Source organism: Jatropha curcas, chromosome 6 (assembly GCF_041381405.1).
Source record: "Jatropha curcas cultivar XTBG-Jc1 chromosome 6, XTBG_Jcur_1.0, whole genome shotgun sequence".
NCBI classification, from domain to species: Eukaryota; Viridiplantae; Streptophyta; class Magnoliopsida; order Malpighiales; family Euphorbiaceae; genus Jatropha; species Jatropha curcas.
Genome location: NC_143156.1, coordinates 26,337,625 through 26,353,824, shown reverse-complemented (window position 1 = coordinate 26,353,824; position 16,200 = coordinate 26,337,625). Strand labels below are relative to the sequence as shown.

The window sequence follows — 16,200 nt, the reverse complement described above, 5'->3', positions numbered from 1 at the left end:
AATGATAAAGGTACAGTACAATTATTCAGCATACTCCTAACCATTTCCATAAGAGTACGATTACGCCTTTCAGCTACACCATTCTGTTCAGGTGTACCTGGCATTGTGTATTGCGCACAAATACCACGACTTTCAAGGAACTTTACAAATGGACCTGGACATTGTCCATTCTCATTAAATTTACCATAATATTCACCACCTCTATCAGATCTCACCACTTTAACCTTTCTATTTAACTGCCTTTCTACCTCATTAATGAATATCTCAAAGATATCCACTGATTGAGTCTTTTCATGCAGTAAATATACATAACTGTACCGTGAGAAATCATCGATAAAGGTAATAAAATATTTTTCACCACCCCAAGAGGGAACATCAAAAGGGCCACATATATCAGTGTGTATAAGTTCAAGCAATTCACTGCTTCTTGTGGCTGGAGTCTTTAATGTGTGCTTAGTTTGCTTACCTTTAATGCAATCTATATACACGTCCCAATCAGTGAAATCCAATTGAGGTAAGATTCCACCTTTCACTAACCTCAAAATCCTTTCTTTGGATATGTGACCTAACCTTTGATGCCACAAGAAAGCAGAACATTCATTATGTGCACTACGTTTAATACCTATATTGTGTTCAACATTAAACAAGGATTCAATAAATTCAGCATCAAGATTAAAACGATACAAACTATCAATCAAAGTACCAGAACCATAATAGTACTTAAGTTTGTATAATGAAAAAACACCATTACAAATCTTAAAACTGAAACCAACATTATCCAACCTCCCTACAGAAACTAGATTTCTAGCACATTCAGGAACATAGAGACACTTTTCAAGATCCAGATAACGACCAATGTCCAGGATCAATCTATAAGTCCCAATTCCTTCTATTCATGCCTTCATTTTGTTTCCCATGAATAGGAACTTTTCAGTTTCGTTTATGGGTTGGATTGAAAGAAATCCCTGTATAATATGAGACACATGAGTAGTTGCACCAGAATCTAACTACCAGGTATTATTAGGCACTTCAATAAGATTTGATTCAAAACATACTGAAACATAAAGTATACCTTTCTTTTCAAACCAAATCTTCCTTTTAGGACAGTCCTTTTTGAAGTGACCAATCTTCCTACAGAAGTAGCACTTCAATTCCTTATAGATTTGACCCTCATTAACCTTCATTAGGGCACTGTCCCTTTTCTTGCCTTTCTTCCCTGATTTGTTGTTGCTGCTACTAGCTCCATTATGAAATGTGAGATTGATGGAGTGTTCCTTCAATTTCTTTAATCTCCCTTCCTCTTGTATTAACATGGCCTTGATTTCCTGAATGTTCCATTTTTCCTTAACGGTGTTGTAATTCACCTGGAACTGACCAAACTCAAGAGGAAGTGAGTTAATAATAAATTGAACTAAAAAGGATTCACTCATATCCATTCCCATTGATTTCAATTTGGCTGCCAAATTCTGCATGTCAGTCACATGATCATGAATGGATTGTGACCAATCAAACTTCTTGGTCGTTAGCTCACTCATCAAGGATCCTATGATGGACTTGTCAGCTATGTCCGATTGGGAGTATTCCTTAATTTTCAGCATGTACTCTCTAGCATTGTCTATTCTGGGCATTGATGGCTTAACATTTTCAGCCATTTTCATCCTCATTAAGTTCAAGCTCAGCCTGTTAGACCGCTCCCAAGCCTCATAATGAGACTTTTCAGCTTCAGTGCTGGTCTCTGTAATGGCTGCTGGCTTTTCAGAGACTAATGCCAAATCCAATTTCAGAACTCCTAACTGATAATGGATTTGTTCGGACCAATCAGCATAGTTCAATCCATTGAACTTAATCAGCCCAGTACCCATAGCAAACATGTTAAAGGAAGCTGCAACATTACACATATACTCATACGTTAATGCTTTGAGTAAACATAAAATTGATTCAAACAAATAACAACTTTAATTATGCATCTAAATTCACCTTTGGGTAATATTTAAATGCATAGCTTTAATCAATAATGATGCCAAGAAGAAAAATACTTTAATAGACTTTCATTGTGGAGCAACTTGCGAGCCTTTATGCAAGTCAGAGAGAAGCACGCCCGTGCTCATTGCAGCGCGTCCATGCTCCTTTCTGTAATCTAGTTACTTTTTTTTTTTTATTCCATTCAACTATTCAATAATGCTACATACAATATGCATGTTATCTTTGGATATACATTCATATTAATTCGTACAATGATAAGTCTCTTTAATGCCATTGATTATAATTAATGGTCTACCTTTGGGTAACCTAACAAATTATAATCAACGAGCTCAATTGTTCATATTTGTTTGATGTCGTATAACGACATCAAACAAATATGAACAATTGAAAACTGCATAATCAATGTCTAAAATAATCCAAACAATGCCACTTTGGTGACTAAGAAGTTTTCCATTCATTAAACATTGATTTATGCAAAACTTTTATGAGATTAAATTAATATCTCAAAACGTTAACGACAGAACCCAATAATATGTCATAACCATTCTCTATAAATAATAACAAAATAATTTATAAAGCATAAAGAAAACAAATAGTTTTCAAATTTCTATAATTTTGGCTTCGCTTATACCACATAAATCAATTTCACCATATGAAATTAATTTTCATTAATTAAACCAAATAAAATGCTATCATACAAATCTAGAACAGGTACAGGCTGTGATACCACAAGTTGAATAAACTTTAATATAGCCCAGATCTATTGTTCATAGAATTTGTTTGACAAGAATATACAATAATCGGAAGCGTACCTTGATCTATAACGGCAGATCTATGTTATGGGTTACCTTGTTGGGACAATTCGATTCTCACCGTAACAGCAGATCTACGTTTCTTCACTTTGGCCTTTTATCCGTAAGTGCTCTCTTAATGGTCAGAGAATAATCAACAGCTGCGGGAGTTTCTTTTATGAGCTCTTTCAAACAAATTATTTCCGTATGTGTTTGAGGGAGCCCACACTCTCTTGTTTCTGTGTTAACCCTAATCTGTTGATTCCTTTATCTTTTATAAGGCAGAGGAAGGGTATTAAAATCCTAACTGGCTCTTATCCATTAAGCCCAATAACCATCATCTTGGGCCACCTTAATTAGAACCAGCCCTTTAATCACATGGGCCACATACAGATTATTAAATAATCTAACAAGTTTATCAGGACAAAAAATATAATTACTAACTAATTTGGCAAGTATGAGTCCATTACTCAATTGATTAATAAAATGATAAAGGGTGGAATTAAGCCAATGATCTTAATTATATAATTAAAACGCTCAGCCGCTAAACTTTTGACATTTATTTTTTGAAAGGAATATATATAAATGTGAGAATAAGGGTAATAATAGGATTTCCGAAATCATCTTTTATGAAATTTAAAATGTCTAAAAATGCTATTAATGATGGCCAATTAAAAAACTACATGTTATTAGTTAATTGGATATAATTTGTAAAAATTATCATTTAAATAAATAAATATAGATAATTAAACATTTCAAAATTTTTAAATTTTAATTAGAAAATTTTTAACTTTATTAGTGTTTTATTGATTGATTAAAAATATAAGTTCACTAATAATAATCAATATTTTTTTTCTGAAGTTGATATTCTCGAACTTGCAATAAGAAAAAAAATTAATGAAAGTAAACATCTAAAATTTTCCAGTTGCAATGAAATTTTTAGCTAATTAACCATAGGTTGTTTCCATTAAAAAAAAAAAAAAAAACCATAGGTTGCTTGTTTTAATATTTACAAGATTATCATGATAGAATTTATCAGGTGATGGACCTACGTTGTCTGAATGAGAAAAATATTAAGTTCGCCAAAAATATTTATACAGACTTTTAATTTTATTAATTGATTACAAATATTAGTAATATTAAATTTAAAATAAAAATGAAATAAAAATAAATAAAAATATATTGGAATTGATTCTTCCTAGGTCGATGCCCAAGCAGTTAATGGGGAGGCTTCTTGGCTTGGGGACGACTGTGATAACGAAACTCGAGACCAACTATAAGGTCCTAGGCGTAGAGGAACCACACCAATCCATCCCGAACTTGGTGGTTAAACTGCGGTGAAGATACTGTAGGGAAGGTCCTGCGGAAAAATAGCTCGACGCCAGGATGATCATGTTGATACTTACTTCCCCGCTCTGGATTAACGGATTTAGATACCTCGTCCAATCCAAATTTTCTGATTGAGTATTCTATTAATTAATTTTCCATTTCATGAGTTGAATCATCATTCTCTATAATTGATGTATGTTCTTGATATGGAGTCATATTCTTCTTTGTATTTATGGGTAGGTCTTGGGTATTGGATTTCATTAGAAGCATCATCTGTCTTAGAGATATTTTTGCTTCTGCTAGTAATAAATTATTATGATAATTTTCTATATTACCGAAGACTAAAAAAAAAACTAAGCAATTAATATAAGTAAATTGATATAGTTAATATATGATACATTTATTATGATTAGTTTTTTTGAGCAGTTTTGAAATTTTAATTCTATATATTTTACTTGAAGTTTTAAAAAATAATAAATAAATTTTTATTATGTTCCTAAATCAGGAATATTAACCAATTAGGAATAATAATTTAATTAGAAATCTTAATATTTTTGGTAGTTTGGTATTGCGTCAATAAAATATATATATTAAAATAAATAAATTTTAGCTTAATCACGAGTATTTACGACAATTATAAATAATTAAATTAATCCAATTAGATAGAAAATTAACATATAAAAATAATGGATAATTTAGAAAATTAAACTATGAGTATCTACGACGAAAATAGACAATATGCAAAACAAGTTTATAATATCTATTATAATCTATAATATATCTGTAATCTATACTATAATAATATATTTTGATGTTCTTAATTATAGGTTTTTACGTGATATTATTTTCTATGAGGTAAATTGAAAATATTAATTCAAGTATTGAAACTCGAACTTAAATTCTTTTAATTTATTATATTCTGAATTTTTTTAAAATATGATTGAATAATTTACTATTAGAGTCTATTAGTTAAATACAATGAAATTGAAATAAAAATTTTTAAATATATTCTTTCTCTTTGATTTGCACTTATTTGGATTATTTACACATTATTATATTTTAAACATTTTATAATTCTAATTTAACAAAAAAAAAAAAGAATTATGGAATATAGTATTTGACTAATGTATCAAATAAGAAAGTTTTTCCGATTTTGGTTTAATGAAATCTTTTTTTGAACAAAAGTTTGAATTAATAAAAAAACCGCTTTTTAGGCATATTTGCTATTATTTTTATATTCAACTTTTATATATTAAAGATGAAATAAAGAAAAATTCAAGAGCTCACTTTTTTTTTTAAATATTTTATAATATATATAATAAAATATATTATATTATATTCAATATAATTGGATATATTTTTTTAAATAAATTTTAAAATAGATATAAAGATAATTATAGTTTTGAGATTTTAAATTTTTCAAATATATTTTTTAAATAAATATATAAGACTTTGAAATTTTTAAATTTAATCTCATTTATATACATCTATAAACTTGAGAAATGATCTTTCAGTATCAATATTGTTATTTGCACATTCAACCCTATATGGGGCTGAGAACTTTAAGCAATTTATTTTAGATTTTATGAAAAATACGTGGAGTTCAAAATATTACATACTATTAACAAAATTTCAACTTAACTATTATATTTATTTTAATCTAAATAATAATTTATACTTTAGTATTATATAAATAAAAAATTAAACGGGTATCTAATGAGTAAAATCAACGTGCAGTGCACGTCATAAAAAAACAAGTATTGTTAAATATATATATAAAATCATACTCATATAAAAAATTATGGTAAATAAGTATATTGTAGTAAATATTTAATAAATATAATAATTATTAACTATAAATAGATATATAAAAAATATATATACTATGTTAAAGTAATAATTTTTATGAATAGTATTAGTAATTTTTATAAATAGTTCAACTTAACGATCTGTCAATAGATTCAGGTTCGAATACTTCCTTCTTCAATATAAAAAAAAAAAAAAAAATCATTTTTCCGCTTAAAATATCATTTCAATTTTTTAAAACTGTTTGGATATCTATAAATACTTTGTTTGAACCTAAATTTAGGATGAGTAAACTTTGGAAAAAAATTGAAAAAACTGCACTGAACCGATGTAATTTGATTTTTCAGTCTTCGGTTTCGATACATTTTTTTTTTAATTTGAAGAAAATTTTAGTTTTTCAATTTGGTTCGATTTAGAAAAAAAAATGATTAATTGAACCTAACTGAAGGCATTCAGTGTCATTTGCAGCAACTATCCTTTTAATTTTAACTTAGATTTTCAATTTTTGGTCAATATTAAGATGAAAAAAAGAGTTTGGATATTCTGATAATTGAACCAGATTGAACCAAAAAATGCAATCGGTTTGGTCCAGTTTTTATTCCAAAACGGTTTAAATCAATTATAGAAAAATACAGACTTCAATTATTCGGTTTTATGGTTCGAAACAATTCATAACCAAACCGCTCGAACCTCCTAAACCCGATCCTACCCATGATTGGTCGATTTAACACTAAATCCATCCAAACGGATTGAAGAGGGTTCAGGCTGCAAAACGTTAAAACTTAAAAGCCAAGATTTGCTAAACAATTGAGTTGACCACTTGCGCAAGCATGCCTTGTATTGTAATCAAACGAAACGACAACGGAATCAGAAGTGAAACGAGTCGTTTACTAGAATTGGAAGGAAAAGACAAGGAAACAGACACAAAACCTAATCCTATCGGAACTTGGAGATATGAAAATAAAAAATAATAATAATAAAAAAAAAAACTATTTCTTCTCCTTCAATTCCAAATGCAATTCGTAAGAGGATCAAACAAGCTACTACTATATATAATGTAGACACGGCAATTCATGAAACCAACAAAAACTCTTCTTTGTTTTTCTGTTTCAACAATGAGATTCCTTAAAAACCAGAAAGTAGAAGTATGCAGCAAAGAAGAAGGGTTCGCTGGCTCCTTCTACGAAGCAACTATCCTCAACCCTCTTTACATCAACGGGAACGAAGTCTTCTATAAAGTTGAGTACAAGAACCTGCTGGAGGAGAACGAAACCGAGCCTCTGGTAGAGAATGTCCCGCAAAACGAAATCCGGCCTCTCCCTCCGCCATTATCCAACGAGTCTGGGTTTTCGGTGAATGAGTTGGTTGATGTTTTTGCTAACGATGGATGGTGGTTTGGCAGGATTACTGGAAAACGAGGGTCATATTTTTCTGTCTACTTTCCTACTACTTGTGACCATATAGAGTACCATGTTTCTCTTTTGAGGCCTCATCAAGATTGGGTCGAACAGAAGTGGATTTCCTACAAGTGAAGAACAACATGTCGATTGCTCTCTCCTATTCTTTCTCTGTTACCTCTTTTCGTTTGATTTTTTTTTTTCTTCACTGCTTTATTTTGAGTATATGTCAAGAACATATTGATAGCTTTTTAGTGTGTTTTTCTTTAGGATCCCTTAGCTTTACTTGTATGAATAATCTTGTTTCGGAGTATGAGATTAATGTTGTTTTAGATCTATTTGCATGAGACTAATATTCTGGAAGTTGGTTGCCATGTGTTTGAGAAAAGCTTTTAGTAGTTAATTTTTCAACTACTTGACGTAGTTGAGTCTTTACTGCCATGCGTTTCTTGAAATGTTAAAATTGAGCGAGCATGCTAACCTTGCTTTAAGTTACCAAATTTCCTTGCCATTCTTGCATTGCTAATATGCGTTATGGGCTTCTCACACTTTCTTTTTATGGTGGGAATTGTCCTACTTTAACGAAAGTAGCCTCAAAACTAACTAAAACAAGCACAGCTATTTGAAAAAGCTACTTCTAAATTTTGACCGTTTACAATGAGAAAAAAAAAAAATTATCGGTAACGAAAACTATAAGGAGCTGTATTGGCGAGATCCAATGATGAGCATCCTTAGCCTTTTAAAATTATTATGCTATGGGTATTTTAAGAGTAAAAGTAAATAAATTTTCAATTTTTAAATTTATTCTGACATGAAAAATTCAATTAGAAATGAATCCTATATAGAATTCATTTATAAATGAATTTCATATTTTGAGTTCATTTATACGGAGGGAGCATTCTATTTTAAAGCATGTCATAATTTACATTCTGTACGTGGTTAGTGCCTGGCTGCAATATTCACACACGAAAGCTAAGAATACATGCTGTACAATGTTAGTGAAGACTTTTAATAATACAATCTAATCCCAACCCATTAGTACTTTTCTAACACCCTCTTCAATCTTGTTTCTGGGCACTGTAAATCCATCCCCTTCATCAAGGAGTATTCTGTACACTTCCCACTCTCTATCGCGAATCATATGCCTTCCAATCTCCACCTGAGGAAACTCAAATGAAAATTACAAGCATTATAATCACAGAAAGCAATCATGTAGTCACAAAAAAAAAAAAAAGGGAAAATAAGAAATGGAATAAGAGTTATACCGAGAAAATGGCGGTGTTTAGGACCTTGAGAGCCAGGGTAATGTCATAAAAGACAAGAGGCCTTCCCCTCCCAGACAATTCAACAGGGTTGGTAACAATTAGTTCTGTATCAGGACCGCGGCTAACCACAGCAACTCTAAGAGGGCGCAAAAGCTCCATTTTCAAACGACAGCATAATGCGTCTTGTTTATTGGGGTCAACTATCTTCTTGCCATCCGCTTGCATTATGAACAAGTCCACTTCGCAGTTCCCTTTTGGGCTTGCATAAAATCGTCCATAAGAGATCTGATATAATGAGTGGCAAGTGAAAAGTAATCAGAAAGAGAGAACATCTATAGAGCTTTTATTGGTTGATCAAGCTCACAACCATCTTGCAGAACTTCTACACTATGTCCCATAACAACCCACATAGACTATTTGAAGTAACTGCTCGTGGCAAATCAATTTTGCAATTGTTCGATCATGCAATTTTTTGGAAATAAAAGATATTTACAGGTCATCCCCATGGCTGTAAGATCTCGAGTTTGAACTCTAGTTAGAGCCAAATTAACCAAAAGAAAAAGATAATATATTAAGTGAAATCATCACTACTTGGGAGTAAAAGACCATTTTCTGGTGAATATATTTTGACTTTCTTTAATCATCAAAACTTCCGCGACTCAAGTCTTATTGGTTTCTGGCTAATAAGTCAAACTCCAGGTGCTTGATAAAAGTAGTTTCTGGTTTAAATAACTTACCTGGATATTATAATCCTTCAGGGTTCTCATAATATCATACAAAAGGCCTTTATGATCCTTGCAGTGAAACTGAATAAGAGTGTGAGAGGGGCTCAAGTTGTTGTCTATTGTAACAGATATGGGGTTGGAGGTGAGAAATCCATTTCGTTGTTGGCCAAGCAATTCCAAACTGAACATGTCTTCTGTGATTGCAGAAGCAAGATAAGACAAGCCCTGAGAACATGCAGTAACTTCTGCACCAGCTGATTCAATATCACAGCTTATCAAGGCATCCCCTAAAACATCTTTCAAATAAAGAATTGTTTCCTGCTGCCGATGTTGTGTATGAAGAAGTTCCCTAATGACAGAAGGTGCAATTATATTAATTAACCACACCAAAAAAAGCAACATCAGGCTCTCTTTTCCTACAGAAACAGAACAGCAGAAATGCACCTCTCGTGAAATAAAATGCAGGTATTTTTCTCTGCTCCCAAAGCAATTTCTCGATACCGATACGACTTTCAAAAGTTAAAAAATTTTGAAACATTTACCATAAATTGAACTAAGGATACAAATGATGAAGAAATAATGAACAAGGTACTATGAATCAGGCATCTACTTTGATTAAAGATTAAACGTGACTTGCAAGTTTTGGTACTATAACTGAAAGGTATATTGGAAATGAAGCAGAGTATTCCATCTGGCAAGACTGTAATTTGTTACTAGACATCAGATATCACCTATAGAACGAGAGCTTACAGATTTTGCAATATAGATTCATTGTTTGGGCAGATAACAAGTACAGAATGAATAGGCAGACCTATCAAGACTAATAGATTAATACATTTGACAAAAGATCAAATGCAAGTTAGAAGTAGATATAGTTTCTATACAGTGAAAAAAAAAAGCATGACATGGAAGAAAGTATCTATCCGATTTCCAAAGAAATTATTTAAAGTGTCAACGAATCACATAACCAAGTCTCTTTAAAATCTTTCACAAGAAAGGAAGCACAAAATTCCCCGTGTTTCAGTTACCAAGCATACGGATCTAAAGTAACTGATCTGAAATAAATGACAAATTCGGTTGCCACTATCATTGCAAGTTAAAACAGAAAAAAGTTGACATTTAATATGACATTGAGCTTGAAAGCAAGTGCGTAAAGGCCATAAATCCCCGAGTATAGGTAGATCAATATCAAGTAGCCAGGAAAGACATTTTTAAGTAAGCACATTAAAACACAATATTAAGGGGGAAAAAAGGACAAATGATGTATCTGGAGCATGCACCATATTCAATTGGATGCTTATCCACCATTTCGTTATCCTACACCAAGTAGAAAAGAAACCAATATGGCAATGCCTGCAACTTTTCTAGTTCACTGTCAAATGGGACGAGGAAAAACGAAGTCCTTCAGTGGAAGTTATTGAGAATTTATATATAATCACAAATAACAGTAATTTTGAAGTCATTCCACCATAAAATACCTGAAAATTAAGTACCAAACACATTACTAAATTTATAAATGTTCAGACATTGTATTCAGATCAGGTGATTGCACCTCACTTAAAACTAACCAGATATCACTGGTCAAAAAGAATAAACAAAAACCTAACTACAAAATTGGTCAAAAGAGTCAGCCAGTGTTTTCCTTTTCAGAACGTGCTGCCATAATTTTGTAATTATTCTATCTTAATAGGAAGTAAACCTAATACATATATATCCATTACTGACGGTAATCCATCATACTTTCTACTCTTCCACATCTTAAACATCATTTAACACGTCACATGCAAAGCACATGTCTTCTATTGCTTCTAAATGACAACAGAGGAAGTGAATCTGAAATTTGCCCATGCGATAGGTATTATAAATCAACTTTTTAAATTCCAAATTCTCAACCTGTTATTCATTATGTTCGACTATTATAAAATGCCCTAAAAATCAAATGAAGTATCATGAAAAGCTATGAGCATACATTATAACATTAGAAGCAGAATAATGAAGACAGTAATGTAGCATCAATGTTGAAGATAAAGTTTCCAAGAATGACAAACCTAGTATCTGTAATGTAAAAGAGGTCCATCACTCTCCCATCTGGGGCAGTGGACACCTTCACTCTCTTTATGGTTAGCTCTAGCTCACAGAGAACCTCGGTTACATCTAAAAGGAAAACAAATTTTAATTATCAGAAACTAATTGAAAGACCGTCTGATATTCTATCAGACTCGGCTATCGCACATAAATACTGAAAAGAAAGAAAATCAGGGGATAACAGTATTCATTTGAAAGGGGCAGACACAGGGAAAAAGTTCAAAAAAAAAATTACTGGAAATAAAAAAACAATTATAAAAATCCATACCAAACAGTTAATATTTCTTTTACAGTGAATTGAGATAGTAGTGTCTGTGTCTTTGAATTTTTCAATTGAGAAAAATCTTCTCAATGAGGTAATTTATGATCTCAATTTATTTTATTTCCTTTTTCAAGATAAATTATGCTATAAAAATAGCATAAGTTTGTCTCAAATCTCACTGATTTAAATAGTCACTTAATATATAGATTTTAAATCTCAGTGGACAAAAACATACTTTTCTTACATAGTGCATTCAGCATGCCAATTCTATATGCTAACAAACTTTTTCAAAGAGATATGGCATAGATACAGCAAAGCAAACCAGAAATTTAATTTGCATAAATTCCACCATCAACCAATTCTGCAAAACTGCAACAATGGTTTGTACTATGTCTACAATGTAAACTAAGGCCATCCCTTTAGCCATTTGGCGAGTTATACCAAGAAGGAGAAGTTTAAGGGATTGAAAAAAGAGGAAACATCACTGAGATTTATAAAGAAAATTTACAAACTCTTCCTCTTCACTTTTCAGTCACAAGAATTTTCACTCCTAACCATTTGTATTTTTCTTTGTGAAGATCATTAGTCTTGCATTCCTAGTAATATACAGGAAGCATTTCCTTTCCTTGCTATTATTTATCCATCAACATAACACTACTGATAACTACAATAACAACAATAGTAATAACACCAGTAACAAAGTTATTGTTTTGAATTACCATGTAAAAGGCCTTCTCGGTCATAAGAACACCAGAACTTCAAGAGGAACACATCTGGCTTCCTTGGCTCCTGGTTCTGAGGCCTATAGTAGGAAATTTCAGATGTTGAAAAATATGATGGGCACACCTCCAATAGCCTTTTCTTCAACAGATTCCACCTAGTGTTTGGTTTCCCCACCACCCAAAGCAATATGTAGCACCATTTCCCATCCGTCTGCAAATCTTCATCACATAAATTTTAACACTATTAGATAAAAGATAATCATGTATAATAAAGTGATATATTCTATATGATACAAGACAATTATGTAGGGTTACCTGTACGTATCATATTCAGTTCAGATTTAATCTATATAAAATGAGTGGTGATACAACTTATTAATAACACATTATAAATAGAACGGCTCTTCATTACCAGCGGATCCAAGCTTTTCCCAACTATTTCTTTCTACACTTAATTTCTTTATGGTGTCAAAGCCAAAATTAGCTATCTGATTTCCTTCTTTCTTTCTTTCGTTTCTTTCCTTCTCAAATAACAAATCAATCACCAACCTTGCGTTTCATTGTCTCAATGAAGAAAAGAAACTTTAAAAAAATGCACAAGCAAATATTATATATCATACTCTTAAATAAGGCAGCATACAGAACCTATCTTTATAGGCTAATTCAAGATAACTAAAAATCTTCATCAATCACCATGATAACCAACAAAAGACGTTATCTTTCACAAGTTACAAATCGACTCGTGAGCTAACCAGTACTCTACCTAGATAGGGATGAGGAAAAGATTGAAAAAATAATTATGTTATTACCCCTTTTCTTTTTTACCTACTAATTTTAGATCAAAATCCCAAATTTATCACTACAATCACAGGAAAATTCACAAAATCAAAAACAACTCATTTTTTGTTGTCTCAGAAATCACAGATCCTCACACTAAAAATAAAAATTGCCGTTAGACAAAAACCCAAAAAATCATCCATCACTGTAACATAAAAATCCAGACCCCACCTAAATGAAATAAAACAAAAAAAAAAAAAAAAAAAAAAAAAAAAAAAAAAGCGATACCAAGCCAAAGGAAAATAAATCTTACCTCCTCTAGAAATGCTGAGGCCAAAAAGCAAGATAATCCTGCACAAATCACAGCCAAGCCCAGTTTTGTCAGGGCAATTGACAGTGATCAGAGTAGAATCACCTGGCTTCTCTGCTTCACTAATCACCACCAAATCCTCGTACAATACTCCCATTTACCCTTCACCCAAAAACTCTATTCTTTCTTTCTCTCTTTCCTTTCTATATCTTCAAGTATACTGGAAATTAACAATATGGGTTATCCTTGTTTCTGTGTATTGACTTCTTTTTCTCATTGTTTCTCCCTCTTAGTTGGTGGTGGCGTTGGTGTTTCTGCTGTTGTTTAGTAGTGCTAATGGATTGGGGATTCCGTCAAAATAAAAATAAACGAGCGATCAATAATCAAACCCACCAAATGGAAAAACTGGATCCTAGGAAATATGAGATTGACTCTCTGTCTCTCTTGCACCTGCACTCTGGCTGACTGGCTTTTTAGCTTTAACCTCAACTTTGAATTTGTTGTCTCTTGGGTTAATTACAAAAAGACCACTTGAATTTCTTTATCAACACTTCGGACCCTATGAAACTATTATTTTCAATTTAAACACTTACGTTTGGGAAGCTTTACTTTAATACCTACTCAGTTTATAGCATGAAAGGGAAAATCATAAATTGTTTCTGAGTAAAAGTGAAATTGATACATGAAATACTCTATTTCTAAACATTAATTTTAAATTCTTAAAATATGATTTTATTAACATTTATTTTTCCGTCTAAAAAAAGGAGCAAATGTTAATGAAAAATTATAAAAGAATAATCAAAATGTCGATGAAAATTATAAGTTAGGGAACTTATAATTAATTTGAGTATAATTTAGAGACCAATTTTTCAATCCATTAATCATTAAAATATGTTATTTTGAACCAAAGTACTAATGTGTTAACGTAGTTATAAGTTAGGAACTTCATAGTTAATTTTTGAAAATAAAAATTTTCATATGTTAATGTGTCTACAACAACTTTGGGATCAGTTTATTATTTTCTCATCATGAAAAAGAAGTAAAGTTAAATAATTTAGTTTGATTAATAATATTACTTCCATTTTGTTAAATTCCACATTGTTGACATTTCATAAGAATTTAAAAAATAATTTAACCATCTCAATTTTAGAAAATAATTATAATTATTGGCTAAAATATCTTTTATTAATTTTTTATAATTAAATAGAGAAATTCAAGTACACTAAAGCATAATCTAATAATAATTGTATATATGATATAAGAAAATGGTTGCTATAAGAAAACATATCATTTTCTTTAATGTATTTATTAGTCAAATTGTCATTAATTTTGCCAGCTATTACAATCACAATGGAAAGAGCTTTTTCTACAATGAAAATAATAAAATGAGCAATGAGCTACTAAATGATTATTTGTTGGACTTACGATGAAAGATATGTATTTACAAATATTAACAACGAAATTATTATGAATTGATTTCAATCAATGAAAAATAGGTGAAGATTATTTCAATTTAATTATACCTAATTATTTTGTAATTGCAATAGATTTTTGTTACTTATATTTATTTGATGTATGTGACTTTTATGAAATATAATTTTAGTTGGACCCCTTTATTAAATTTTTGACTACGTCACTGATTGTATTATTTGGTGATATGATGATTCAAATGGTACAGCATAATTAAATTTTGAGGTTTTAGGAATCAAATATCTAAATAAAATGATAAAATTAAAGTGTAATGAACAAATTCATGATTCTATAATTAATGAATAAGACATTGGAATTAGAAACTAAAATGATTACTTTTGAAATAGTAGGGACTAAAATGTGAATTTTGGTAAATTTAGCGAGTTTTTTATAATTAACCATTTTTCTCGTTCTTTTGATGGGATTTCAGTTTCTCGCGTCCTTTTCGCTTTTATGGTGAAACACTCGGACAGTGAGATATCTCGTACGTTTGCAGAGTGGAGTATGAAGTCAGGCCAGGTTTACGTGAGCTTAATACGTGGCACTAACAATTGGCCCATCTTTAAGCGTTTTAGGCGATAAATAAGGGCCGGTTTAATTTAATTATTCATACTGTTGGTGACTCTTAGTTAATAGATATCAATGTCTCTAAAAATTTAATTATGATGATATTTAAATAAATAAATAAATATATATATACTAATTTTCATGTAGTATATATATATTTTTAATTTATTTCATAAATAAAAATATTAATTAAAATTTAAATAATATTTAATTAAAAATTATTATTTTTAAATAATTAGAAATAAAATGACTAAAAAAATTATAATTAAAAAATTATTAATTTTTTATGAGGTTAATGAAGTCTAAATATAATATAAATGTTTAGAGTTATAAGTTGAAAATGCTTTGATACATAGTTCACGGAATTAGCAGTTAATTAAGACTTCTATCAATTATCAACTATTAATTAAAAAATTTATTAAATACTTATAATATAGTATAATCTTACTACTCTCTTCGTCCCAAAATATAAGTCGTTTTTAGATGTTTATTTTGTTCTAAAATATAGATCTTTTTGAGTATTTCAATGAGTAATAAAAGATGTTTTTCCAATGTCTCCATTATTAGATAAACTAACTACGTTCATAAGTTCCAATTGGTTTTGATATAAATAGTAGTTCTTGGTCTTGTTGTAATTTGGATAATTAATTGCTTTCTTAATATATGTGTAAAAACTTTAAACGACTTATATTTTGGAATAGAGGGAGTATT

At 30.5% G+C, this 16,200-nt stretch overlaps 2 protein-coding genes across 2 annotated transcripts; one reads left to right on the top strand and one right to left on the bottom strand.

The window, feature by feature from the left end:
• The first annotated feature begins 6,917 nt into the window (after window positions 1-6,917).
• On the top strand, window positions 6,918-7,671 carry LOC105641134 (protein AGENET DOMAIN (AGD)-CONTAINING P1). Its single transcript, XM_012225614.2, has one exon. It carries the CDS (start codon window positions 6,983-6,985, stop codon window positions 7,439-7,441), a length of 459 nt encoding a protein of 152 aa, XP_012081004.2. The 5' UTR covers window positions 6,918-6,982; the 3' UTR covers window positions 7,442-7,671.
• A 516-nt stretch (window positions 7,672-8,187) lies between these two features.
• Window positions 8,188-13,921, bottom strand: LOC105641114 (ACT domain-containing protein ACR10). The gene is made up of 6 exons (XM_012225589.4): window positions 13,456-13,921; window positions 12,363-12,584; window positions 11,345-11,450; window positions 9,309-9,645; window positions 8,572-8,856; window positions 8,188-8,465 (listed from the first exon to the last, which is right to left on the bottom strand). Exons 1-6 carry the CDS (start codon window positions 13,607-13,609, stop codon window positions 8,328-8,330), a joined length of 1,242 nt encoding a protein of 413 aa, XP_012080979.1. The 5' UTR covers window positions 13,610-13,921; the 3' UTR covers window positions 8,188-8,327.
• Between the last annotated feature and the right edge of the window lie 2,279 nt (window positions 13,922-16,200).

What these genes read in the sequence shown, in the direction of transcription:
- LOC105641134 (XM_012225614.2), top strand. Translation starts at nt 6,983, where the DNA reads ATGAAACCAACAAAAACTCTTCTTTGTTTTTCTGTTTCAACAATGAGA.
- LOC105641114 (XM_012225589.4), bottom strand. Translation starts at nt 13,609, where the DNA reads ATGGGAGTATTGTACGAGGATTTGGTGGTGATTAGTGAAGCAGAGAAG. An exon ending in CCGAGAAGGCCTTTTACATG is followed by an intron (nt 11,451 to 12,362) that starts GTAATTCAAAAC and finishes TTTTCCTTTTAG; the next exon opens with ATGTAACCGAGGTTCTCTGT. An exon ending in TAAACACCGCCATTTTCTCG is followed by an intron (nt 8,466 to 8,571) that starts GTATAACTCTTA and finishes GAGTTTCCTCAG; the next exon opens with GTGGAGATTGGAAGGCATAT.